Source organism: Adiantum capillus-veneris, chromosome 10 (assembly GCF_014529385.1).
Source record: "Adiantum capillus-veneris isolate H3 chromosome 10, ASM1452938v2, whole genome shotgun sequence".
Taxonomy (NCBI): domain Eukaryota; kingdom Viridiplantae; phylum Streptophyta; class Polypodiopsida; order Polypodiales; family Pteridaceae; genus Adiantum; species Adiantum capillus-veneris.
In genome coordinates, this window is record NC_140940.1 from 2,967,862 (window position 1) to 2,993,997 (window position 26,136).

At 44.1% G+C, this 26,136-nt stretch overlaps 1 protein-coding gene across 1 annotated transcript in view; it reads left to right on the forward strand.

Annotated features, from left to right (window-relative positions):
- The first annotated feature begins 7,873 nt into the window (after positions 1-7,873).
- The window catches only part of LOC147448377 (chloroplast envelope quinone oxidoreductase homolog), an 81,085-nt gene continuing 62,822 nt past the window's right edge, over positions 7,874-26,136 (forward strand). Inside the window, exon 1 of the mRNA XM_086521016.1 lies at positions 7,874-8,097. Coding sequence (XP_086377142.1) covers positions 8,023-8,097 — 75 coding nt within the window. The 5' untranslated portion in view covers positions 7,874-8,022. The remainder of the gene's footprint in view (positions 8,098-26,136) is intronic.

Sequence of the window (26,136 nt, forward strand, 5' to 3'; positions counted from 1 at the left end):
CGACCTTATCACCCTCAGGCCCCCGCTTGTCTATCCAGCCTAGCCGGCCGCCCTCGGTTTCAGATACCCCTTCTCTCTTCCCCCATAGTTTATTCCCCCGGCAGGCATTGAATGAAATATTCCTCTCTCTCTCTCTCTCTCTCTCTCTCTCTCTCTCTCTCTCTCTCTCTCTCTCTCTCTCTCTCTCTCTCTCTCTCTCTCTCTCTCTCTCTCTCTCTCTCTCTCTCTCTCTCTCTCTCTCTCTCTCTTCTGTTTCAGCCCGAAGGCGCAGCGTAAGAAGCCGGGGCCCATGCTCTCCACACCACACACTCACTCACCCTCACCCTCTCACACCCTCATCCCCTCACACTCACACACACACCTCCAATCCCCTCTCCCTCTCTCGCGCTCTGTTTCGGCAGCAACCCGCCTGCCATCTCTCTCTCTCTCCCTCTCGGCCTGTACAGGCGCAACGCACGTCTTCTCTCTCTCTCTCTCTCTCTCTCTCTCTCTCTCTCTCTCTCTCTCTCTCTCTCTCTCTCTCTCTCTCTCAATACACACACACACACCATCCCCCCCCACACCCCCATCTTCGCGTAGCTGCCGCCAACACAAAGAAAAAATTATATATATATATATATATATATATATATATATATATATATATATATATATATATATATACACACACACACACATATATATAAGCGCCTGTTCCCACTGCACGCTTGGGCACACATGCAAATACACACACACGCACTCACGCATGCGCACCCATATACATATCTATATACACATCTGCCCAAACGCACATACATACACACACACACACGCACACACGCATATACACACATAAATACAAGAAAAAAAAACGAAGGACTCCACGACTACGACGACCACGAAAAAGAAGGAGGACCCAAAGCACACGCCGCCAACAACAAAAAGAGGAAATGCGCCAAAGGCATGCCCCGGACGACCCCAAAGAGAAGTACGCTCAACATCGACGCACCGGCAACACACCATTTGCCGGCAACACGCAAACACGACTCCAATTTCAGTAATTTATAGGTTATTTTCATCATTTCTTCAGTTTTCACCAAGCCGTTGTAAAAATCCCACTTTGTGAATTTCCTCTCTCTAGGTGATGGTCACAAAGGCCCACCTAGAGATTCTCATCTTTTAACCCAAAACAAAGCAAGGGTCAACCACACCGGGCCCACCACTTGCTTTGTCTCCCCGATTAAGCTTACCCTAATCACACTGGGATTACCATAATCCAAGCAGCCAACACCTATAAATTGGTACTTAGAGGTCACTATCGGGAGGGGGGCAGTCCATGAGAAGTCGGCACTTGGTAGAGTGTAGTGGGAAGAGTTGACACTATCACCATCACGGGGATGGGGGCTTGTGTGTTGGGTTTGCCTTGGGAATTGCACCATATGAAGGGAACCACGTCCATCTCTCGACTCCAATGGTCGATGCACACACGTATACACGCTCTTGGTAGCAAGCTTCACAATCATTGAGTTGTCTTAGAGAACGCACCAAGTAGTTTGCACCACCTCCTCTCCCTACCTCTCTACCACCACGGCGTGCCATTTGTAAATACTGCATAAATAATTCTCCCTCACACCCCCGAGGGTTTTCATCATTTGCAAATCTCTCTCTCTCTCTCTCTCTCTCTCTCTCTCTCTCTCTCTCTCTCTCTCGGTGTGTAAGTTTGTGGTGTCCATATCATCGTGGTTTGCATCCTAGCCGCTCAAAGCTAGGTGGTGCCCCCTGTTCGCTTTACCGTGACAGGCTCGAGGCGCGCCATTCGGTCCCCGATGTTTTAGAGGCTAGCGGAGCTCAGGGTTCGCTTTGCTCCCGTCATCTGGTGCCCCCTCTGAGGAGGGCTTTCTAAGACCCTTCAATTTACAATGCTGAAAGTGACGCCCACTATCAATCATGGACGAATGGTTGAAGGAATTTTCTAACTAAAGGACGAAAGAAGAGGAGACGAGGGGGCACTGGCCGCCTTCATTGAAGTTCTTCTGCCAGGCTGCAGCGTCGTCAGTATTCAAGAGGTAAATTCTCCATCTCGTGTTGCTCGTTCTAACCATAAGTTGAGAGCATCAGGTGGAAGGTCGGTGAAGTGCCATCACTGTTGTCAACCAAGACACACTGTCAATGAATGCCAGCAACGAAGGCAGCGAAAGGGCTGAAATCGTCTACATCGACATCCATCGCGAAGAAGTCATTCACATCAAGGAAAGAAAGAAAATGGTGAGGCCTCTTTTCCCTAAAGAAACTGCAGTCAAAGTTATAACTCCAAAGTGGCCTAAAGGTGCTGCGCGAGCCAAAGGTAAGAAGAAGATAAGCCAGTCTGGAAACACATGACCCCGAAGGGAGAAGCATCTGGCCAAGCAAGTGCTTCAAGCTCAGAAAGCCGGGTTGTGCCCAGCTTGCCAAAGAGGAAGTCATCCGAAGCTAAGCGGCGGAAGGTCGCCTACCGATTTGCACGACACATGTGAGTGCTACCAATCCACTTCGATAATCCTAAAGAAGAAGTGGTAAGAAGATTCCCATGTCCTAGGGAAGAGTGGTTCGGCTACTGCTCTCGCTATTTTGGAAAACCAGTTGAGGATCTTCCTCCTCTCCCTGTACAACTTATCTTGAAGAAGCTCTCTACCACGGGTGAAACCCAGTGGGCCGGGGACGAGTTGCAACTGAATGGAGTAGAATTCATGCAACACGCCGACTACGGAAATTACTTGCAATTACTATTAGCCAAGACGTTGGGAGTGGTCAGACGCGTCGCCATCACTCCGTACGTGCTGAGCGACGAAGGAAAGGTAGAGCCCATGAAAGGCGACGACCTCTTGTGGATGTGCCGACTCATCAACACTGGCACGGTAAGAGTATAAGTAATTATTCCACCCTCTGTGCATGATGGAAAACGGGCCGACGGCATACCCGTTCAGATTCCTGCAACATATGCATGTGAACATCTATGTAGATAGGAAAGTCTTTTACCAACAGAAGATCCTACACCTATTCGGTGCGGCGGTACTAGGAGAAATCCTCAATTCCCCGAACCCTATCATTCTCCCCATATTGGATTACCATCATTCCTTTAATGTTTCTATCTTTATCCTGGTTTAACCTATCCACCCACTCCTATAAAAAGCCGCTGTCATGTATCATGTGATATGGGATATTTTGGCTAGCAAACGCATTGAGTTAGCCAAAGTTCACACGGATGACGACCATGCAGATGCTCTTACAAAGAGATTAGCCTCATAGCAGTTTGCACATTGCATTGAGATGATGGGCATAGGGTGAAGCCTTATGATGCTTCACATTTGTACAGATTTGTACTAACATAGGCAACTTGAGCCACTATGGCCTTCAAGTGGGAGAATGTAAGGGTGCAGGCCATACTGTCCAGGCATCGCCCATTATTAACGTTACCTTATTCATTATATAATAGAAGAACAAGGGTCTCTCTCACACACATTGTGTTGAGCTGCTCCACCTACATCCTATGTTCTCTCTCTCTCTCTCTCTCTCTCTCTCTCTCTCTCCCCGCACACACACCACATCGCACACTTCAACGTGTTGCAATTCTATCTTCTCTCGACCATATCCTTTCCACCACATAGGCGCCCTGATTTTTTTGATGGCGTAAATGAGTCAAGGATCACAAAACACACCAACCTATTTGCATAGTCAACACTTTGGTGAAATGCATCCTTGCCTCCATCATACCCTAAGAGCTGCATGCACACAATTTTGAAACCACGCATCACTTCAGAATTGGAGGATTGTTCATGGAGTTGAATTTTTGGATCCAAAGCAAATGCTTCACTATGTAAGGGTGTGTGCATTTGCACCCATCAGGATTCTGCACATGAAACCAGAAATGTTTTATCCCTTGCAATATAGCCTTGAAATTCCTTAAGCTTATCAATGGCTTCTGACATATACCAATACACCTTCCCAAAAACAATAGAGCATTTATCTACCAAGTGGCGCAGTAAGTCAGCAAATGGTTTAGTAACATTGAAAACCTTCTCACATTTCTCCAAAACACTAGAAAATTGACGAGTTGATTGACCCTAAATATTGTAGCTTGATAGCTGGATATTTACTAAGCTATGCATCCAATCGCCTGTCGATAACTATCTCTGCCACCAATGCGCGTTAAACCTCTTTCAACATTGACAACACATAATATGTAGTAACAAACCTAACCATACACAAGATTTGTAATGCCTTGTTAGGCAAATTTGTTCTAAATAGGGCATATTTACTATTGTGTTTGCTTCTAACATAGTGCTTTTTATTTTATCAACTTTGTTAACATCTTTTAAAAGAAAATTGTAATAAGTGCACCACATGCTACCCATGTTAATTTCGGATACTTTGCTTGAATTGCAAGACCTACTCCTTTCATTAGGAAAAATATAAACTTTGCATGGGCCTTGTAAGGAAGCCTAACTTTTAAGGATTAAGGCTAATGTTGTGTAGAGTTAAGGGGCCAAGGACATTCAAGAAGCTAGTTTTGAATAAGCTTTTCTAACCTTTTTTTAAGGCACATGTAGGATGTGGATCTAAGAGGTCTCTTTCTCTCCCTAGCCTTTTGAAAGTGAAGGGAGTAAAGGAGTGTGGCCACATCATAAAAAAACATACATAACTAAGGGCCAAAATTTGACTTTTATATTCACTTATTTTTTACTTAGATCTCCGTCCCAAAATATATGCATGTCAAGAAAACCCTTTTTTGACCTGCAAGCACTAAAAGTCCAATTTTTCAAAATCCCCTCCCCCCCCCTCTTTCCTCTCCCTCTCTCCCTCTTTTCATCCTTTGCTAGATCACACATCAACCCATGGTGCTCAATGCCATTACTAATCATGTTCCTCCACCACGACGTACTCCACACACCACAAGCATACCTATTCGCTTGCCCATAGAGTTTACACCGAAGTCTACATGTGTGGGTGAGCAGAGATCATCACAAGAACATCGCGCCGCTGGTGAGACTAATGTCGACATTTGGGTGGATGGCCATTTGTACATGTACAATCCCATAAGCCGCTTCCATCCACCATTTAATAGCCTTTGACATTTCTTCAATATCTTGGGAGGGGAGGAGCAGTCTTGTTAGGTTATTGTAAGCGATTGTCTATGGGTGCAAGTGCTTCTTTGCATTCGTGTTGGATGCACCAATGTCAAGCTCTTCAAATCAACACATTGGCCTTACAAGAAAGAATTAACTCTTCGTAGAGGGAGGGTGCAACTCTCCAACAAGAAATGCAAGAGAGCAAAACTCCATAAGATCTTCGGAGAAGGGCTTCCCTTACACAATGTGGAACAATATGGTTGTGGACATCAAAAGGCACCAACAAGTTATGCTTAGATTCTACAAGCTACCTCAAGAAGGTGACACAATATACTTCTTACTTCTGGTTGTGTTTTTGTTATCGTAGATTGTCATGTCTAAGGTTTTGACAAATGAGTCTTTGGAACTATAACAGGCTGCAAGTTCCAAGGTACATAAGGGATAATTGACCTTTAGCCGAGAGAGTATGAAGTGTGTCCTTACATTCTCTGGTTACAAAAGATGTTCTTTGCTGACTTTTGGCAAAAGAGAGAAGATTTGATGGAGAGCTCCCTTTTGTTATGTAGAAGGTATGCCCACTAACATCGCAAACGAAGGATGCCATGCAAATCAAATCTCCAAGGCTAACCAATGAACACAGAGATGAGTTGGGATTTTTTAGGAGTTAATTATGTGATGTGGGAGTATGTGTGTGTGTGTGTGTGTGTGTGAGAGAGAGAGAGAGAGAGAGAGAGAGAGAGAGATTAAATTATCGTCCAAGGAGGTCATATATGACGTATGGGACCAGAAACAAAATAGTACAAAGGATTCCGTCTGATACATATCAGTTAAGGACTGAGGGTCCATCGAGTAGTGGAAAAAAAAGATAAGGTGGGATGAACAAAAAGCTAAGATGAGATAGGTGAGGAGGGGGGAGCCGGTTTGGGAGTTCGAAACTCTTGGATGAGGCTTTACCTCCTCGGTACACTGCCCATGTCCCTGCTATGCGCGCTTCTCGCATCTTTTGGAGTTCGGCCTTCTTCTGTTCGAGTTGGGTGGGTGTGAGATCTTCAGCAAACCAATTTTTTGTGTCCTTGAGAAGCTTCGATTGCTCAAGGAGCTTGGCTCGATCTGCTTTGGTCTTGAAGGTAAGAATTGCATGGTTGGTGCGATGCTCGTGAGCGAGAGTGGTGATTGTCGTTGGATCTCATTGTATCATGGGGGTTGTTGTTCGGATGCGAGCAAAAGACTCGTGGAATTTGGGGTCCTCCTTTCCTTGCCAATCACTCAAGAGCCCGCCAATGCGAACATTGAGAGCAATAGCATCTTGTTGGTGTTGTTCGCGTAGCGTAGACATCACACGATCTTCTACTTTGCGAAGGATGACATCCTGCACTTGAGTCTTGACCTTCTCGGTGAGGGTGATTTCTGCCTCCGTATTGAGCTTGATTTCCTTTTGTTCCATCTTTCCCTTGTTGGAGTTCTCCGCTGTGGTAAGGCAAGACTCAATGGCTGCGAGTCTTTCCTTCAAAGAGTCGTTTTCCTTGCGAAGTTTTTGGACTTCATGTTGAGAGAGAGAGAGAGAGAGAGAGAGAGAGAGAGAGAGAGAGAGAGAGAGAGAGAGAGAGAGAGAGAGAGAGAGAGAGAGAGAAATGAAATGAAATGTTATATTAACGTCTTCAAAAGGCCAAAACGACCTATGAGACCAATTTGTTACAAAATAGTGAATCTGATACCATGTAATGGTACAAAAGAACTATAACAAAATGCTGCTACTACTAGAATCCATCCTCATCTGAGAGAGAGAGAGAGAGAGAGAGAGAGAGAGAGAGAGAGCAACAAAAGAGAAAATAAAAAATAACTTCAATTTTACACATGAATGCTCCACAAGTCTTGATGTTTTTATGAATTCTAGAAAATGGTGCTCCAAATCGGTTTCTATGCTAGATAATAGATATTGCTCATGGCTATTGTGTAGGATTAGTCTCTATGGTGCCATTGTATGTATATGCTGATTTGTATTTGAGAGGAGAAGGTATTGAAAGGCAGTGGGAACTAGCACAATATTTTCTTTTGCTAATCTCTTTTTCCATGTTGGTGCTACGATTGCGAACAAGTGTCAGTCGCAAGGTTCACTTTCGACCTTAATGAAAACTTTTAGGCTAGCTTTTGAACTATAGCTAGGCTTGATGATGTTTGGTATGGATGGTACTGATCTCTTTCTTTATTTGGGTGGTGGGATCTTTTGAAATTTATTCTTGGCATCTCTTCAAGGAGGTCCTATTTGTAGCCAAAATATTTGTCTCTATTGGAACGATTAAGCATGAAGTTTCCACCTCTCTCAGTGTGTGTGCGTGCAAGCGTGGAAGCGAGAGCGAGCTTTCCTTCAAGGACAAGGTTAGAGGCATTTCAGACACGTGGGGTTATCCCAGCCTATTGGCAAAGTTGGCATTCACACGAAAGGGCGGGAGTCAACTGTAGTCAAGCTTTGAAACTCCTTCTAAATGGGCAGAGTTACCAAACTGTGCTAGTGAAGGAGGCATGCCCAGTGAAGAGTGGGGGTTCAATAGCACGTGAACCCGTTGTCAATATGTGTAGGGGGTTGTGTTATTGGGTCAACAAGGGTTAGCAAGGGTTTGCCACTAAAATGGCAAACCCCTTCTTGCGAAACACTTCTTAGGTACCCAGGGACTGATGTTACCTGTTTTATGTCACGTACAAACGTAGAGGGTGGGGGGTAAAATCACCGTTTGGCAACTACACCTTTAGTGGAGGGGGGAGGTCAAAACAGTTTCTGCCAACACTGGACAGTTTCTTGCGTGTGGGGGTCCCTTAGATGGATAATGGACACATACGTCATCTGCGCGCTTTACGTGGGAGTGGGCATATTGTTTGACAATGTTGACTGCTACTTGGCAAGACCATCGTCGCCATCGACGGCAAATTTAATTCCGACGCCATGTCTCATGAACAGCTCAATGGAATGCGCGCACTGCAATGCTCCTCTTATGGCGGAGGTGTCTCTGCTCTCAAGGTACCTCTTTTTAATTCGACTTTAGGCGACAATAATTGTCTCTTGGGACTCCTCAGTTCTATTAGCTGTAATTGCTCGTTAAATGGCTTTTGTGGAGAGGTCTTTTGTTGGTTGATTTTATGTGTTTAGTCCGATGCAAGCCTTCATTCACGAAGACTTCAACTTGATCGCACAGTATCAGTCTTGACTCTTCAGCACGCTGTGGCTTTTTGTTTTAGTGTAAGATGCCTGTAGGAGATGTAGCTACACCATATAAAAGCAGCAGTTTTAAAAGTTAATAAGCGTGTGGAAGACCTCTGGTTTTCGGTGTGTTCTCTTCGACATTTTTCCTGTTTGTAGCGACTTTGAGCAGAGGGTGTTGCATATGATTCGTGCCATTCAAAAGGCAATGTCATGAATATTCTTGGTACTAGCTGGGTCAGTGGTGGGTCAACAGACATCCATAATCCTGAGGACTTCAACATCAGTAGGGTACTACAAGGTACTTTATGTGTTTATTGGGGAGCAATGAAGGTTCATTTGGGGAGCTGACTCTTGTCACCTGGCTAAGGCCTTGTGAGATTGAGATTTTCCTGTGGGCACATTTTACTTCTCTTCAGTGAGGGTTAAAAGTGGTAGAGATATCAACCGCTAGTAATGACGAGGTAGAGAAGGTTCATCCTATACACACTTAGATATGAGATATGATGGTTTCCGTGAGATCCTTTAGCATGAGGATTGCCTAAACGATGACTTTGGGCATGCTTTTGGCATTCAAAGAGACTGGATCATTAAAGATTTTCTTCACGTTTTGGAGCAATGTTGACTGCAAAACTCCTCAGCATAAAGAAGCTGTTTTCATCAACTGTTATCTGGCTACCTCCTTAACTGCCAATTCTAATGTGTTACCAGTTCAACCCAATTGCTAAATCCGGTGATCTCCCATGTCCATCCTCTGGAGACCCATGCCATCCTGCTACATTAGTGCTGATTGTCACTTGATCTGTAGTCGTCCTTTTTTCTAGGTTGCCCACGTGCCACCTAGCTGAGATGACATTGTCAAGTATCTCTGTCTGCCATGTCACTGTACCACATCGCCATGTGGTGACATACCCATGGTCACCATGAAGCACGCTTCGGTAGGGGTGAAATGTCATAGGAACGGGCACTGGGTGCCAATGGAAAAGAACAGATTGAACAACTTCAAGCACTTCGAATAACAATTGAACTGAAAGAGATGCAGGACACACAAGACGGGGAGTGGCGGAGTTCCACCCCAAGAGAGCACTGGCCCCAAACCTTGGTATTTCTTTATATTGCTTGAACTCAATACAATGCCGGTACTCGCGCTCTGCACCTTCACCCGGAAGAGTGCCAGAGTATGAGCCCTCTGCACATATTTAAAGGCCCTTGGCCTATGAAAAGCAGTTACATGAAAAAGCATCAAATTTTAAAAGCATCTGGCCCGAAATCTGGCGTTGAAAATTAGCCAACGCAAATTACAGAAATCTATACAAGTGCCACCTCAACACAGTCAGCGTAAAACTTGGAATTCCATACCGTCTACCACGTTAGTAGTTGAGTGTGAATTGCACGCTGTCAGCTGTTGCCACATAATCGGTTCTTCACGCAAGTCGTCTCGGTGCTTTATTTTAATGCCTTTAGTCACTGCGGCCCCATTGGATGCGGTCCCATAAGTTGGTGGGAACTCCTGTTTAAAAATAGGCCACTCGTCAAGGCTTTGCCTGTTGGTGAAACTTCTTCTTCTGTCTCTAGGGTTTAGGCTCTTAAGCCGAAATTTGCATGTTGGCTCTGTTCTTCAGTGGCTTGACACGTCAGCAGTTTGCGACATGAAAGGTTGAAAGCTTGAATTTTTCCAAAATGTTTCAGGTGGTGCTGAATTGCCCTGCATGAAACTTGGCAGAAACATTTAGCGGTGCACTGAATCACATTACCCTCCTGCCCCCCCCCCCCCAACCGGGCCCACCCCCCCCGCGTCATTCTTGAAACAGCCAATTGTCCTTGATTGGCCAATACCAACCGATGCAATGCAAAAATACATGATAGAAAAGTAAGCCCGTTTTAAAAACCAAGCATACATGCAGGCTGAGTGAATCCCTCATGCAAGCAATGAAATTGCTGTCAAAGTGGTAGCGGAAAGGGTGAATCGAATGTTGAATGGGATATGTCCTTTTTTAAAGAACACACTGAACCACATGCGCTCTCGTACTTTTGGGCTGCATGATGCGAGTTGCAACTGTATATGCAATATCTTTGCCAGAAGGGAGTACATTAGAAAGGGTTGCTTGGCTTCACATCACACATTCAAAGGTGTTACACAAATGTGGTAGTCTATTTTCTCCAAAGCCAGCAAATGTAGTTTTCCATAGAAGAAAATGCCTAATGGGAGATTGTAAGATATGTGGAGTCGAGAGGTTAGAATTATGTTGCTTGGAGACAACAAAGCCAGGTAAGACTATACTGAGAAAGTATTTGCATATGTAGAAGCAAAAGACAAGCATGGAAACGGTAAAAAAAGAAAAGATCTTTTCCATATAGAAATGCAGTGCTGCGAGTTTCTTTAACTCTTGAAGACCAAGTTGAAGCTCTTCATCACTTATAACTATGTAGCCTATGTAGCTTGATGGCAAGGACAACAATTCAAGGATGGTCTACTTGGATATCTGGATGATGTCGTTGTCTCAGTTGTTGATTTTGCCGAGAATTACGCCTTCAAGGATCAAAATGAGATTCAGTCAATGCATTGGCACTCTAGTCAGGTAACCATTTTTGTACCTTGCGGGCGCACCCCTTGGCAGCCTTGGGCTCACACCAAGGTTGCTTTTTCCCACCTCACGTCGATTGGCCGGCCGCTAAGTGCACGGTCCGCTCTCAATGAGTGAAAAGAGGAACGAGGGGAGGCCGGACAAGCCCTTCTTTCTTGGGTTTCCTGTCACTCTTCAAAAACACGATTAGGAATCGACACGCCCAACAGGACTTGGGTTACGTGCGACCGCAACAAGCAAAAAAATAATTATTGTGGCTCTTTCCTTGAGTGATATAGAACACTGCCAAAGCTCTATTACCAATGTAAGGTGCAGCGGAAGTGAATGTTGAACTTTGCTTAAGATGAGTGCTCAAGGGTTCCTTTTACTTACGGAAGGGAGAGCCTTCCGTTCAAGGGGCTCCTCTCTCAATGGCGAGAGAAGTCTATGCTATTGATTGCACAAATCTGATACAAGGTGCTGATGCAAGTTCTTGACACAATGATGCAATGAGGATCTAGGTCGGAGACGATGAGGGCGGCGACGATGACGATGACGGCTGGAAAAACGCTGTCTTGTATAGCTGAATATGCTTATGTAGCAGGGCTGGAAACACTGCTATTCCTGGCTGGAAAACGCTGATTTTAACCTGCTGAAATGCTGATTGTAGATTGTTGAAAACGCTAATACAACTGGCTAAAACGCTGATTTGTCTTGCTTTAAAAACGCTGGACAGTAGGGGCTGAAAAACGCTAGTGTTGTAGGCTGGAAACGCTGAAGTTGATCTGCTGAAAACGCTGGTCTATAGGCAGAAAAACGCTAGGTTTGCTGAGGGTTCTTGCTTGAGAAGAAGTGCTAGAGGGCCTACTGCAAGAGGTTGCCTGTGCTCTGCTTGCTTCTTCTTCAGAGTGACTACCAGTTTTCTTTTATATTAACTTAACAAAATTGCCCTACCCAGTTTCCCAACAAAGTCACCTAATAATAATAAGTGAAAAATGGCTAAAATAGGGAAAATAGGTTTTGTGCACTGTAAAATGCTCCTGATGGCTACTGATGTAAGGTGCAGCGGAAGTGAATGTTGAACTTTGCTCAAGATGAGTGCTCCGAACTGTGCTCAAGGGTTCCTTTTACTTACGAAAGGGAGAGCCTTCCGTTTCTTTAGTGAGAGAGTGCAAATGATCACAAACCAAGTGGATAAACATTGTGAATGAAGGTGCTGAGACTGAGAAATAGAGAGAAGAATACGACACTAGAATGTTTTCAAACCCTCCTCCGAAGGCCCCACTCTCAATGGCGAGAGCGTGTCTACTATTGATTGCACAAATCTCTACAATGCAATGGACTTGCCGACGATGTTGACGACGATGAGGACGACGACGAGACGGGTTGAAAACTGAAACCGCCAATGGCTGAAATTTGCAAATCTTGTATCTGCTGAATTCTGACTCTATGTCGGTGACGACGACGATGACGACACGCTGAAAATCGCAGATGCTGAAATCTGCGTCTCGGTTTTTTTGCCTTGCTGCAGCGTTTTGACTTTCAGCCCCAACCTGCCGCAGATACACAGCATTTTCAGCCTTTAGCAAGGTAGTAGATACATCCCAGATCGGTTGCAGAAGTCCCCCCATCTTTAGCCCAAGGAAATGCAGCCAAAACAGTCATTTTCAGCCACCGAAACAGTCCCGAAATTCAGCGATTTGAAGATCTCAGATTTCAGCCACCAAGTTGTCGTCGTCATCACCGTCGTCGTCATCGGCATAGTCCATTGCATCAGTCTATTGCATACGCATTGTACACCTTTGTGCAATCAAGTAGACCACTCTCGTCGACGAGAGTGGGGCCTTCGGAGGAGGGTTTTACAACCTCTCGGGTGTCGTATCTCTTCTCTCTCCTTCTCTCAGTCTCATTCACTTGCACGCACAATATCCATTCACTTTGTTCGTGATCATAGCATTCTCCATGAGACGGAAAGCTCTCTCTTTCCCTAAGAACTAAAAGGAACCTTGAGCAAATAAAGATCACTAATCTTGAGAAAATACAACATTCATTCCACTGCACCTAACATTCGACGAGAGTGGGGCCTTCGGAGGAGGGTTTTACAACGTCTCTGGTGTCGTATCTCTCTTCTCTCTCTATCTCTCAGTCTCATACACTTGCACGCACAGTGTCCATTCACTTTGTTTGTGATCATAGCACTTTCCATTAAGAACGGAAGGCTCTCCCTTCCATAAGAACTAAAAGGAACCTTGTACAGTTCGGAGCACTCACGGAAAACACTTCTCGAAGTCGACGTGCTGCTTCTTGGACTACACATGCTGATTCGACACCTTCATCTGAAGCTTCAGTGGATGAACCGAACGAACAAGATCCAACTGATGAGGTAGACAATCGCGAACTTCAATTACTTTATAAAATTTTTAATGCTGCACAGAAGAAGAAGCTTGATGTTAAACTGCCGGAACCATACACTGGTCGCCGCGACAAGCGCGTGCTGGACCAATGGCTGTTCAAAATGGAGATTTACTTATCGAACACAGACTTGGTCGAGAGTAAAAAGTTGCACTTGCTAGTTCTCTGCTCAAGGACACATCATTTCTTTGGTGGCAACGATGGGTTGCTGATGGTAAAAACACACCTTCTTGGGATAAATTCCGGCGTGCTATTCGCAAGGCGTTCGAACTTGCCAATGCGGATGTTCATGCCCGGTCCTCTCTTTGCCGCCTGAGCCGGACAGGTTCCTTGGCCGCGTACATCACAGAGTTCCAAAGGCTAACTCTGGAGATAGAGACCCTTAGTCCCTCTGATAAACTTCACAGCTTTATCGATGGACTCGAACCCAACCTGAAGGATGATGTGCACAAATACAACCCTACCACCTTGGATACTGCAATTGCCTATGTGGAGCGTCTTGGCGATAACTGGTGCCCTACACGGAATTTTCTCCCTGGTAACAGATCTTCAAATAGGGCTCACTTTTCAGAGCGCGATCGCAGAGACAACTATAGCCAAAGTCAGCAACATCAGTCTCAATTCAGACAGCAAGCAACGCAACCTTATTCAACTTCAAGGTTCTATTCTCAAGATCGACAATCTGAAAGCAGATCTTCTTCACATGTTCCTCCACTCGATCGTGGTAAAGGACGTGATTTTTCTCAAGATCGGCATTCCAATACTCAGCAAGGCTCTTCGTCAAATGGATCTTCGACTTCAAAGAAGGAAGGATTATGTACAATTTGCAGTGGTGACCATAGATGGTATCAATGTCCAAAGAGACCAAATCCGTCTAATTTGAAAAGAAACTCCAACGCGGAAACATCATCGAACTCTGAATAACCAGATTCTGCTAAGGATAAAGGAAAATCTGTGATCAATACGATTCATATCTCAGAGGATACGACTATTCTTATGAAGCATGCTCAGTGCAATTCTTCAGTTTTGGAGCCTCTCTCAAAGCAAGTTTTGAGCCTTCTTGGACTACTCAATGGTCGCTCCATCAATATTTTGGTGGACAGCGGATACTCGAATAATTTCGTCAGCACTCAGATAGTTCAACAGCTTGGCTTACCAACTCAGAAGACATCTCACTTATATGATGTGGAATTAGCAGATGGATCAATTTTGACTTGTGATCAGACAGTTCGACAGTTGCGGTTCGAGATTCAAACTTATGCAGATCAACTGGATTTTGAAGTCATGCCTTTACCTTATTATGACATGATTCTTGGTCAGCATTGGTTATTTCAATATGATCCAGCAATTAGCTTTCGAGAACATGCTATCAATTTGTTCAAAGATGGACGTGAATTGACTTTACACGGGATTTCTCATGCGGAAAGAGTGATTCAAGCCTCACGTGTACTAGTCAAGCGACATGATACAGTGGATTATGAAGAGAATATGATTTTCGATACAGATGCAGATATTATTATTGATGAATTTTTGAATTCATTAACTTCTCTTGAATCAATTGATGAAGACAAAGATAAAAATATAGTTGCAGATTCCGAGTCTGAAGACGACTATGCTTTCTTTGATTCCTTACTGGATGATGATATGCCAATTACAAGTCATGAAGTTACAGTTCCAATAGATGATTCTGAAGAATTTTGGGATTCGTTATTGGAAGATGATTACAGTCTCAAGTCAAAATCCTCTCCAGTGATTCATAAAGTTGAAGTTACGCCATCTGAAGAGTACCTTGAGAAGATTTCCTCTTTGCCAAATATTTCACAGTTACTGGAAGATTTTGAACCAGAAATCTTACATCGCATGAAGAATTTTGAAGATCAATCTCTTGTTGCAGCCAACCTGATTACGCCAGATTCCTCTAAAAAGTCTTTGAACAATGCAATGATATGGGACTTGGCAGTCAAAGCAAAAAGGTTTCGCAAGAGGCAAAGGTTAAAGACAAAGGTTTCAGATAACTCAAAGACTAAAGATTTTCAAAGATTCAATGCTTTTCCAGAGTTCTATCAACATCAGAAGTCATTTCTTTGACACGAGCTCTCATTTTAAATGGGAGGGAATGTCACGATTGTGACTATGTTAACAGCAATACATCTACTCCTAGTTGCAGATACGCGAAGTGCCATGCCAAGGAGGATCCCTGCGCTTGGATGGTCACACCCCTTCACCCAAAGGACGTGTCTCTTCGCCAAAAGCCACACTCCTTCGACGACTGGTCACACCCCTTCGCTCTACGGGTGCGACTCTTCGCCCAATGGTTGCAACTCTTCGCCGAAAGGATGTGTCTTTACGTCTAAAGTCGTGTCTCTTCACCAAGAGACGTGTCTTTTCATTTATGTCTCTTCGTCTCCTATATAAGGAGCCCTTGTATCACACATTCAATCAATCAAACACAGAGTCTTCTAAGTCTTGTCTCGAGTACAGTTTAAGTTTCTTAAGTCTTAATCATGAGTTTAAGTACTTAATAAAGGATTAGTACCTAGAATCCTCACACACTCTGATGCGTGGATCGTGCGATACTTGAACTTCATAAAGATCTGCAACGCTTGCTTCTTTGGGCTGCGCCGAAAGCGACACAAAGTCATCTGTGGCTCCTTCGATGCTTCAACTTCGTCTATAGTCATGCGTCTACCTTCTTCAAGAATCTCCGAGGATGAAAATTCCTGAAACCACTTCCAACACAAAAACATGAACATACCTATTACATGTAAAGTGATTGGAAAAATTCTAGTCTTCTTTAAAGACTGTGCATGCAATGTAGATGAACATAGAGACGGAGTGCCAAACCGTCATCATACACACGCAAAGAATGGATTCGAAACTTGTATTTCTGATCTAAATCTATCGACTGTGGCAAATCACAATGGAAATGCCGAAGCCTGATGCTCAATCCTTCTTGTGCTCTTTCGGATACTGTGTCATGCCAAGGAAGAGATATGGAATGCGAATTCCTTTGGTGCAAACAATTCATCTTTTCATGAGTAATCCGCATACATCCGTGCTCATTCATGAGTGAATCGTGTTCATTGTGCAATATGTCATGCCTATGAAAAGGGATCACATAAGGACGGTGACTATAATACAGGAAAGCATCACGAACGAAACACTCGAACAATGCGTGCTGACTAATCATGCGAACACATAATACTTCTTGTGAGGGTTCTTGGGACCTCGACTCGAGAGCCAAGATCGGGTCTTCATGATTGATTGAATCTGCAATGAGGTTAGCTTCACTAGACAAAGTATCAATTAAACCATCATTCTTGTGAACAATCACATTTTTATCATGCAATTCATCATGTTTATCATTATCATGCAATTCATCATGCTTGTGAATAATCACATCTTGATCATACAAATCATGTGTGTCGTGCTTTGGAAAAGAAGAGACTAAGAGAGTCTCCTTCTCCTGATTCTTTTCAATCTTTGCCTGCACATTAGAAATGAGAGATGAAGAATGAACAACTTGCTCTCCACGAATGACAATGGGAGAGTCATTTTTGGCATTGAAAGTGAACGTATTTTCCGCTCAATCAATGAGAGGGTTATGCTCACAAAACCATCGAATGCCCAAAAGCATATCACATCTTGAAAGAGGAGAGACTACAAATTTTCTGCAGAAGGACGCTTGTTGAACAGTGAACAAAAGATCAAGGCAAGCGAACTCTTTCGACAAGAGAGTCACTAATCACATCATGCATACTGCCTGGGTCAAACAATATGACAAAACACTGATCCTTTACATGACCATAACACTTAATGAGAGACTCATAAATGGGAGGATCATGAGAAACTTGGGTCACACTCGTGTTCTCATTCATTGCATTGATAGAGGAAGTGGGTTCTGTGGATTCTTTAGATTCATTAGAGTCAAGCTTAGGACATGTTCTTTTTATGTGACCCTTTATGTGACAATGATAACAACAACCTTCCCTAGAATAAATGCTTTGCTCTTTCGACGTGATGTATCCTCTTAAAATTCCTTGTTCTGCCTTTTCATATGGAGTGAGCTTAGGTTTAGCAATTATGTTTGCTTTACCCTTAGGTTCATTTTGAGTGTTCTTTTCTGAGAGACTAGAGGAAGATTGGTTAGAAGGGTTACCATTCTTAACGTTCTTACCATTCTGAGGGTTCTAAGAAGTTTGAGTGGTACTTGGGGAAGTCTTACTTTCCTTAGGCTTTCCCTTGTTGTGCTTCATCTCTTGTGCGAGAGCAATCGCTACCGCCTTGTTGAGATCGATTAGATCGAGTACCTCAACATCAAACTTGATATACTCGTTCAATCCATAAAGAAATGCCTCCTTGCGCTCGTCATCTGATTTGCGTAATTGGGTGCCGAGCTGCAAAACATGATTAGAGAAAGACATAACGGGTATACCATTTTGCTTGAGATCGCACCAATCGTCTTTCAACCGTGCTAGGTACTCTGGTGGCATAAACCGCGCCTTGAGCTTGTCTTGGAAGTCGGCCTAATTGAAGGAAAGGGGCGCGTCTTCTTTGGCTGCCTCTAGGTGCACGGCCAACTGTGCCTCTTGCCATGCGTGGTACCAATTAATGGCATCACCGGCAAGGTACATAGCTGCCATCAAAACCTTGCTATTTGTTGTCTTCTTAGTTGTCGCAAAGTAAGCATTAAATTGATGCAACCAAGAATGAACAATAGTAGCATCCATCTTACCGTCATACTTACTGAACGTCAACTTCTCGGTGACGGGGTTGTTGGAGTCAGAATTGCGGCTTGCGCCACTGGATGAACCACCAACCTCTTTGGCCGGCTCGGGTTTCGAGGTGAGTACTTGTAGGACAAACTCTTGCATGCGTTGGTCTCGCAGTGCATCACGCTCTAACTCCAAGGCTGCTCTTTTCTCTTCGCATTCGCGATCCAATTCTACTTTTCTTTCTTCGTGCTCGCGATCCAAGATTGCCTTTCTTTCTTCGCGCTCACGCTCCAAGGCAACGTGATTCGCTTCTTGTTGTGACATCATGTCTATCATCGACTTGACCAAAGCCTCCATTGGATTTGGTACAATCCTTGGCGTAGATGGGGAAGGGGGAGGGTCGGAAAAACCTCCTGTGGTGGGGAAAACTCTTCTTCGCCACTCTCATGCTCACCATTTCCATGCAAAGTATCCATTCCGCTTCGGGTGATGACCATACACTGAAGTCTTGGGTTCTTAAGTTCATGAGGAACTTAGGTTTTGGTGGTTCTTGGATTCTTGAGGGTCTTGAGTTCTTGAGGGTCTTCTTTAGCTTGCAATCTGTGTTAGAGAAGGATCTTCTCTTACCCGAGCTCTTCTCTTTCCTGCGGGCGTACCCCTTGGCGGCCTTGCGCTCACACCAAGGTTGCTTTTTCCCACCTCACGTCGATTGGCCGGCCGCTAAGTGCACTCAATGAGTGAAAAGAGAAACAAGGGGAGGCTGGACAAGCCCTTCTTTCTTTGGTTTCTTGTCACTCTTCAAAAACACGATTAGGAATCGACACGCCCAAGAGGACTTGGGTTACGTGTGACCCCAACAAGCAAAAAGATATCTTGTGGTTCTTTCCTTGAGTGATACAGAACACTGCCAAAGCTCTGATACCAATGTAAGGTGCAGCGGATGTGAATGTTGAACTTTGCTCAAGATGAGTGCTCCGAACTGTGCTCTAGGGTTCCTTTTACTTACGGAAGGGAGAGCCTCCCGTTCCTTTAGTGAGAGAGTGCAAATGATCACAAACAAAGTGGATAAACACCGTGAATGAAAGTGTTGAGACTGAGAGATAGAGAGAGAAGAATACGACACCAGAATGTTGTCAAACCCTCCTCCGAAGGCCCCACTCTCTATGGTGAGAGCGGTCTACTATTGATTGCACAAATCTCTAGAATGCAATGGACTTGCCGATGATGTTGACGACGATGAGGACGACGACGAGACGGGCTGAAAACTGAAACCGCTAATGGCTGAAATCTGCAAATCTTGTATCTGCTGAATTTTGACTCTATGTCGGTGGCGACGGCGATGACAAAGCGCTGAAAACGCAAATGCTGAAATCTGCGTTTTCCGGGCTGAATCTGCAAATGCTGGCTGATCTAACCGTGTGGCGAGGATCTACTCCGGGAAGGTGAGATCTGCGAGGTTTGGGGGCTCTTATGTGGTGTCTATCTGCTGAAAATGCAAAACATTGATGCAAAGGCTGAATCTGTCGCGAAGAATCTGCAAAACGCTAGGGCTGAAATTAATATGTTGCAAAAACGCTATGATAATTGCTGTGTATCTGCTACTGCCGGCTGATTTGCAACTGCAAAACGCTGGGGCTGATCTTGCTGAAAAAAGCTAGCTATTGTTGATGCAGAAAACGCTATGGCCATCTGCTACAAAAACGTTAGGTCTTCCTGTTGGGATCTTGTCGAGAAGATGCCTGTCACACACTGGGTCTCTTCTGCCTCTTCTGCCAGAAAGTGCCAGCGCTAGGGTTTCTTTATACTTGCTTGTCAAAATTGCCCTACCCAGTTTCCCAATGAAGTCACTTATTAATAATAAGTGAAAAATGGCTAAAATAGGGAAAATAGATCCGTGCACTGTAAAAATGCTCCTGATGGGTTCTGATGGTAATCTGATGATCATGCTGTGTGCAACCAAAGGATATGCATCTACTCTAAGTGCCTGGACATGCATGGTCTGCGAACAGACTCACAAAAGTGCCAGAACACTTCCTAAGCTAACTGAATTGAACTGAACCCTTGTCATGAAGTAGCTTGTCCACGTACACATAGGGTTAGATATGCATGTGATAACTGACTGTAGCACTGATGATCATGCTGTGTGCAACCAAAGGAAATGCAACTATTTTAAGTGTCTGGACATGCACGGCCTGCGCACAGGCTCACGAAGGTTCCATAACACTTCCTAAGACGACATGAACCCTGGACTTGAAGTAGCTTGTCCACATGCACATAGGGTTAGATGTGCACGTGACACTACTATTATTCATTCTTGGTTGCATCAATTTAATGCTTATTTTGCGACAACTAAGAAGACAAGAAATAGCAAGGTTTTGACGGCAGCCATATACCTTGCCGATGATGCCATTAATTGGTATCACGCATGGCAAGAGGCACAGTTGACCGTGCACCTAGAGGAAGCCGAAGAAGGCATGCCCCTTTCCTTCAATTGGGCCGACTTTCAAGACAAGCTCAAGGCGCGGTTTATGCCTCCTCAGTACCTGGCACGGTTGAAAGAAGATTGGCGTAATCTCAAGCAAAATGGTATGCCAGTCATGTCTTTTTCTAACCGTGTTTTGCAGCTCGGCACCCAATTATGCAAATCGGATGATGAGCGCAAAGAGGCATTCCTTTTCTGGTTGGACGAGTATATTAAGTTTGATGTAGAAGTCTTCGATCCCGTAGATTTCAACAAGGCGGTAGTGATTGCTCTCGCACAGGAGACGAAGCACAATAAGGGAAAGCCTAAGGAGAACAAGTCTTCTCAAAGTACCTCTCAGACTCCTCAGGACCCTCAGAACGTAAGAATGATAACTCTTGTAGCCAATCTTCCAATAGTCTTTCAAAAAAGAACACTCAAAATGAATCTAAGAGTAAAGCTAACACACCTGCTAAACCTAAGCTCACCCCAGATGAAAAAGTTGCACAAGGAATCATAGGAGGATACATCACGGCAGAAGAACAAGTCATTTATTCTAAGGAAGGTCGATGTTATCATTGTCACGTGAAGGGTCGTATAAAGAAAACATGTCCTAAGATTGAATCTAAAGAATCCATAGAGCCCACATCCTCTGTTAATGCCATAAATGAGCACACTAGTGTGTCCGAAGTTTCTCATTATCCTCTCGTTGATGAGTCTCTCATGAAGTGTTATGGTCATGTGAATGGTCAACACATGGTGGCCTTGTTTGATTCTGGTAATATGCATGATGTGATTGGTGACTCTCTTGTTGAAAGAGCCCGCTTGGAGGTTAGCAAGAAATCTCCTCTCGAGGTGTCGGGCTTCGCTCCCGATATGGACTCTCTCATTACACGAGAGTGCCTTGATGTGTTATTCACTGTTCAACAAGTGTCTTTCCGCAGAAAATTTGTAGTGTCTCCTCTTTTAGGATATGATATGATTCTCGGCATTTGATGGTTTTGTGAGCATAACCCTCTCATTGATTGGCAGACAATACTCTCACTTTCAATGCCAAAAGTGACTCTCCCATTGTCATTCGTGGGGAGGAAGTTGTTCATTCTTTACCGCTCATTTCTAATGTGCAGGTGAAGCTTGAAAAGAAACAGGAGAAGGAGACTCTCTCAGTCTTTACTTCTCCAAAGCACGACACACATGTTTTGCATGATACAGATGTGATCATTCACAAGGATGATGATTTGCATGATAAAGATGTGATTGTTTACAAGGATGATGGTTTAGATGATGGTTTTTCCAAGGAAGCTAACCTCATTGCAGATACGATCAGTCATGAAGAACCGATCTTGGTTCTCATGTCGAGGTCCAAAGAACCCACTCAGGAAGTATTATGTGTTCGCATGATTAGTCAACACGCATTGTTCGAGTGTTTCATTCGTGACTGTTTCTTGTATTTTCGTCACCTCTTTATGTGTTCCCTTTCCACAGGCATGCCGTATTGTACGATGCACATGATTCACTCATGAATGAGCATGGACTATGCGGATCACTATCGAAAAGAAGAAATGTTTGCATTCAAGGAATTCACATTCCATGTCTCTTCCTTGGCATGTGTCACGTGACACATCCAACCCTATGTGTCCGTGGACAAGCTACAACACCACAAGGGTTCAATTCAGTTAAGTCAGTCTAGATTTAGAAGTGATCTGGCACTTTTGTGAGTCTGTTCGCAGATCGTGCATGTCCAGACACTTAGTTTAGATGCATATCCTCTGGTTGCATACAGCATGATCATAAGCATTCCCATCAGAATCCATCAGAATCCTTCAGGGGAATTTTTCAGTGCATTTAACCTATTTTCCCTATTTTTGACATTTATCACTAATTAATTTAAGTGACTTTTGTTGGAAAGTAGGTAGGGCAAATTGAGTAAGTTTGTATATAAGAAAACCTAGAGTAGCACTAATTGGCAGAAGAGACAGCAGGAGCACCATCGCTCAACAGGCAACTTCTCAGCAAGCACCTCCCTTGGTGGCGTTTTTCCTCCAAGCAAGCACTCAGATCCCCTAGCGTTTTTCATCAAGAAGCCCCATCGCCAAAAGTCCCCCCTTTGCTGGCGTTTTCATCACTCAGCAGGCCATCGCCATCAAGCTCAGCAAACCATCGCCAGAAGCCCTAGCGTTTCCAGATTTGCAGCCTCAGCCCATGGCGTTTTTGAGCAGATAAAGACCAACAGATTTCAGTCTAAGACCAGCAGTTTTCAGCTCGCAAGGACCAGCCCATATCAGCGTTTTTGGTGCCAGACCATTTCAGCCATCAACGTTTTTGGGACAGCAGCGAATCAACGATAGAATTCAGCCATTAGCGTTTTTGGACAGCAGATAGGAAGCATTAGATTTCAGCCCTTAGATCGGTCTCGCCATCCCCGTCGTCATCGATCTAGCCTAGACTTGCATCAGTCACATGCATCCACTTTGTACCAGTTTGTGCAATCAATAGTAGACCACTCTCGCCGACGAGAGTGGGGCTTTCGGAGGAGGGTTTTACAACGTCTCTGGTGTCGTAGTTCTCTTCTCTCTCTATCTCTCAGTCTCATACACTCTCATGCACAGTATCCATTCACTTTGTTAGTGATCATTGCACTCTCTCATTAAGAACGAAAGGCTCTCCCTTCCCTAAGAACAAAAGGAACCTTGAGCACATTATGGAGCACTCATCTTGAGCAAAGTTCAACATTCATTCCGCTGCACCTTACATTGGTATCAGAGCTTTGGCAGTGTTCTGTATCACTCAAGGAAAGAACCACAAGAACCACAAGATTTTTTTCTTTTTGCTTGTTGCGGTCGCACGAATCCAAGTTCGCTTAGGCGTGTTGATTCCTAATCGTGTTTTTGAAGAGTGACAGGAATCGCAAGAAAGAAGGGCTTGTCCAGTCTCCCCTTGTGCCTCTTTTCACTCATTGAGAGCGGACCGTGCACTTAGTGACCGGCCAATCGACGTGAGGTGGAAAAAAGCAACCGTGGTGTGAGCGCAAGGCCGCCAAGGGGTGCGCCCGCAGGAAAGAAAAGAACTCGGGTGAAGAGAAGATCCTTCTCTAACACAGATTGCAAGCAAAAGAAAACCCTCAAGAAGAACCTCAAGACCCTCAAGAACCCCAAGAACCAAGACCCCAAGAACCCAAGTTCCTCGTGAACTTAAGAACCCAAGACCACAAGAATCTACAAGAACCCACGACTTCAGAATGGTCATTACTCGAAGCGGAATGGATACTTCACTTGGAGGTGATGAGCATGAGAGAGGTGAAGAAGAATTTTTCCCACCAGGAGGTTTTTTCGACCCTCCCCCTTCCCCATCTACGTCAAGGATTTCACTAACTCCTATGGAGGCTTTCGATAAGATGGTGATGGACATGCAGTTAGAACGCGAAGCACGAAAAGCAGAAAGAGAAGCAGAAAGAAAGGCCTACGAAGAAGAAATGGAAGCCATAGATTGCGACTATTAAGAAAGTGTGGCAGTCATAGAGCGTAAGTACGACTTGGAAGCCAAAGAAAGTCAAGCCAAATTGGATCGCGAGAACCAAGAAAGAGAAGCACAATTTGATCGTGAGAACAATGAAAGACAAGCAAAATTTGACCGCGAGAACAAAGCAAGACAAGAGAAGAGCAACAAACACCTGAACGAGTTCTTGCGACTCTTTTCTCAAGTGCAGGCACAGATGCAAGAGATTCAGGAGATGGAGACTCTCTCAGTCTTTTCTTCTCCCAAGCATGACACACAGGATTTGCATGATGATTTGGATGATAATGATGAGCACGATGATTTGCATGATCAAGATGTGATTTCTCACAAGCATGATGATTTGCATGATCAAGATGTGATTTCTCACAATCATGATGATTTGCATGAAGATGATGTGATTGTTCACAAGGATGATGGGTTAGTTGATGCTTTTTCTAGCGAAGCTAACCTCGTTGCAGATTCGATCAATCACGAAGGATCGATCTTGGCTCTTGAGCTTAGGTCCAAAGAACCCCCTCAGAAAGAACCGATCTTGGCTCTCGAGCCTAGGTCCAAAGAACCTTTACAAGAAGTACTATGTGTTCGCATGATTAGTCAGCATGCATTGTTCAAGTGTTTCATTCGTGATCATTTCCTGTATTTTAGTCAGCGTCTTTATGTGTGATCCCTTTTCCTAGGCATGACATATTGTACGTTGAGCACGTTTCACTCATGAATGAGCACGCATATATGCGGATTGTTCATGAAAAGCTGAAAAGTATGTATGTAAGGAATTTACATTCCATGTCTCTTTCTTGGCATGACACAGTTGTAGCAAGAGCACAAGAAAGTATGAGCACCAAGCATGGGCATTTCCGTTGTGAATTGCCATAGTTGATTGCTTTAGATCAGAAGAGAAAGATTCGATCTCATTGTTTGCGTGTCTGTGGTGAACGGTTTGGCACTCCGTCTCTTTGTTCATCTACGTTGCATGCACAGTCTTTTAGGAAGACGAGATCTTTTCCAGTCACTTTACATGGAATAGGTATGTTCATGGTTTTGTGTTGGAAATGGTTTCAAGAATTTTCATCCTCGGAGATTCTTGAAGAAGGTGGACCTACGTCCATAGAAGAAGTGAAAGCATTGAAGGAAACTCAGAAGACTTTGTGTCGCTTTCGGCGCGGCCCAAAGAAGCAAGCGTTGCAGACCTTTATGAAGTTCAAGTACCGCACGACCCACACATCAAAGTGGGCTGGCGAAGAGTCCCTTCCAGGATTCCGGATGCTATTGGCGATCTCTCTCGACACCATACAGTTCGATACCAGTACCTCACTTTGAAAAGGAGGGGATGTCACGTGACACATCCAACCCTATGTGTCCGTGGACATGCTATAGCACGACAAGGGTTCAGTTCAATCAAGTCAGCCTAGATTTAGAAGTGATCTGGCACTTTTGTGAGTCTGTTCGTAGACCGTGCATGTCCAGACACTTAGTGTAGATACATATCCTCTGGTTGCGCACAGCATGATTATAAGCATTCCCATCAGAATCCTTCAGGGAAATTTTCCAGTGCATGTAACCTATTTTCCCTATTTTTGACATTTTTCACTTATTAATGTAAGTGACTTTTGTTGGAAAGTAGGTAGGCCAGCCTAAATTACCTTTTTTATATACTGTTTGGAAGTTCCACAAGAACCCTATATAGCCTAGATTTATAGCTGCTTCTTGTAACACCTCTTTGACCGAGGTTTCCAAATGGCTTAGTTATTGTTTCAAAGCTATTTTACCTAGCTTAAATGAATTGTGGAAAAATATGCTAAAGGAAGCAGACGTACCTACCAATTCAAGTTGGATTTTAAATGATTCAGTAGGTGTGATTCCTGTTTTAAAGTTTTTGAACTCTTCAAGAAGCCTTAAGGAGGAATCTTCTCCTTTATGTCTCCAAACTTTTGACTTCACTACGCTATACACGAAGCTAAATTTGGAGGACCTTAAACTTAGAGTCAAGTCTCTTATTTCAAAAGTTTTTGCGTACAAGCTTGAGAAGGATAGGTACAAGGCATTGCTAGTAGAAAAGTCAGCCTTGAACTTTGACTTCTTATGGTTAAAAAGTAAGAATGTAGATGTAGACAAAGGAAAAAAGAGATTCACCAGGATTGTAGATGACATTGACATCATATCTTGGTTAGATTTCCTTTTGGACAATTTATAT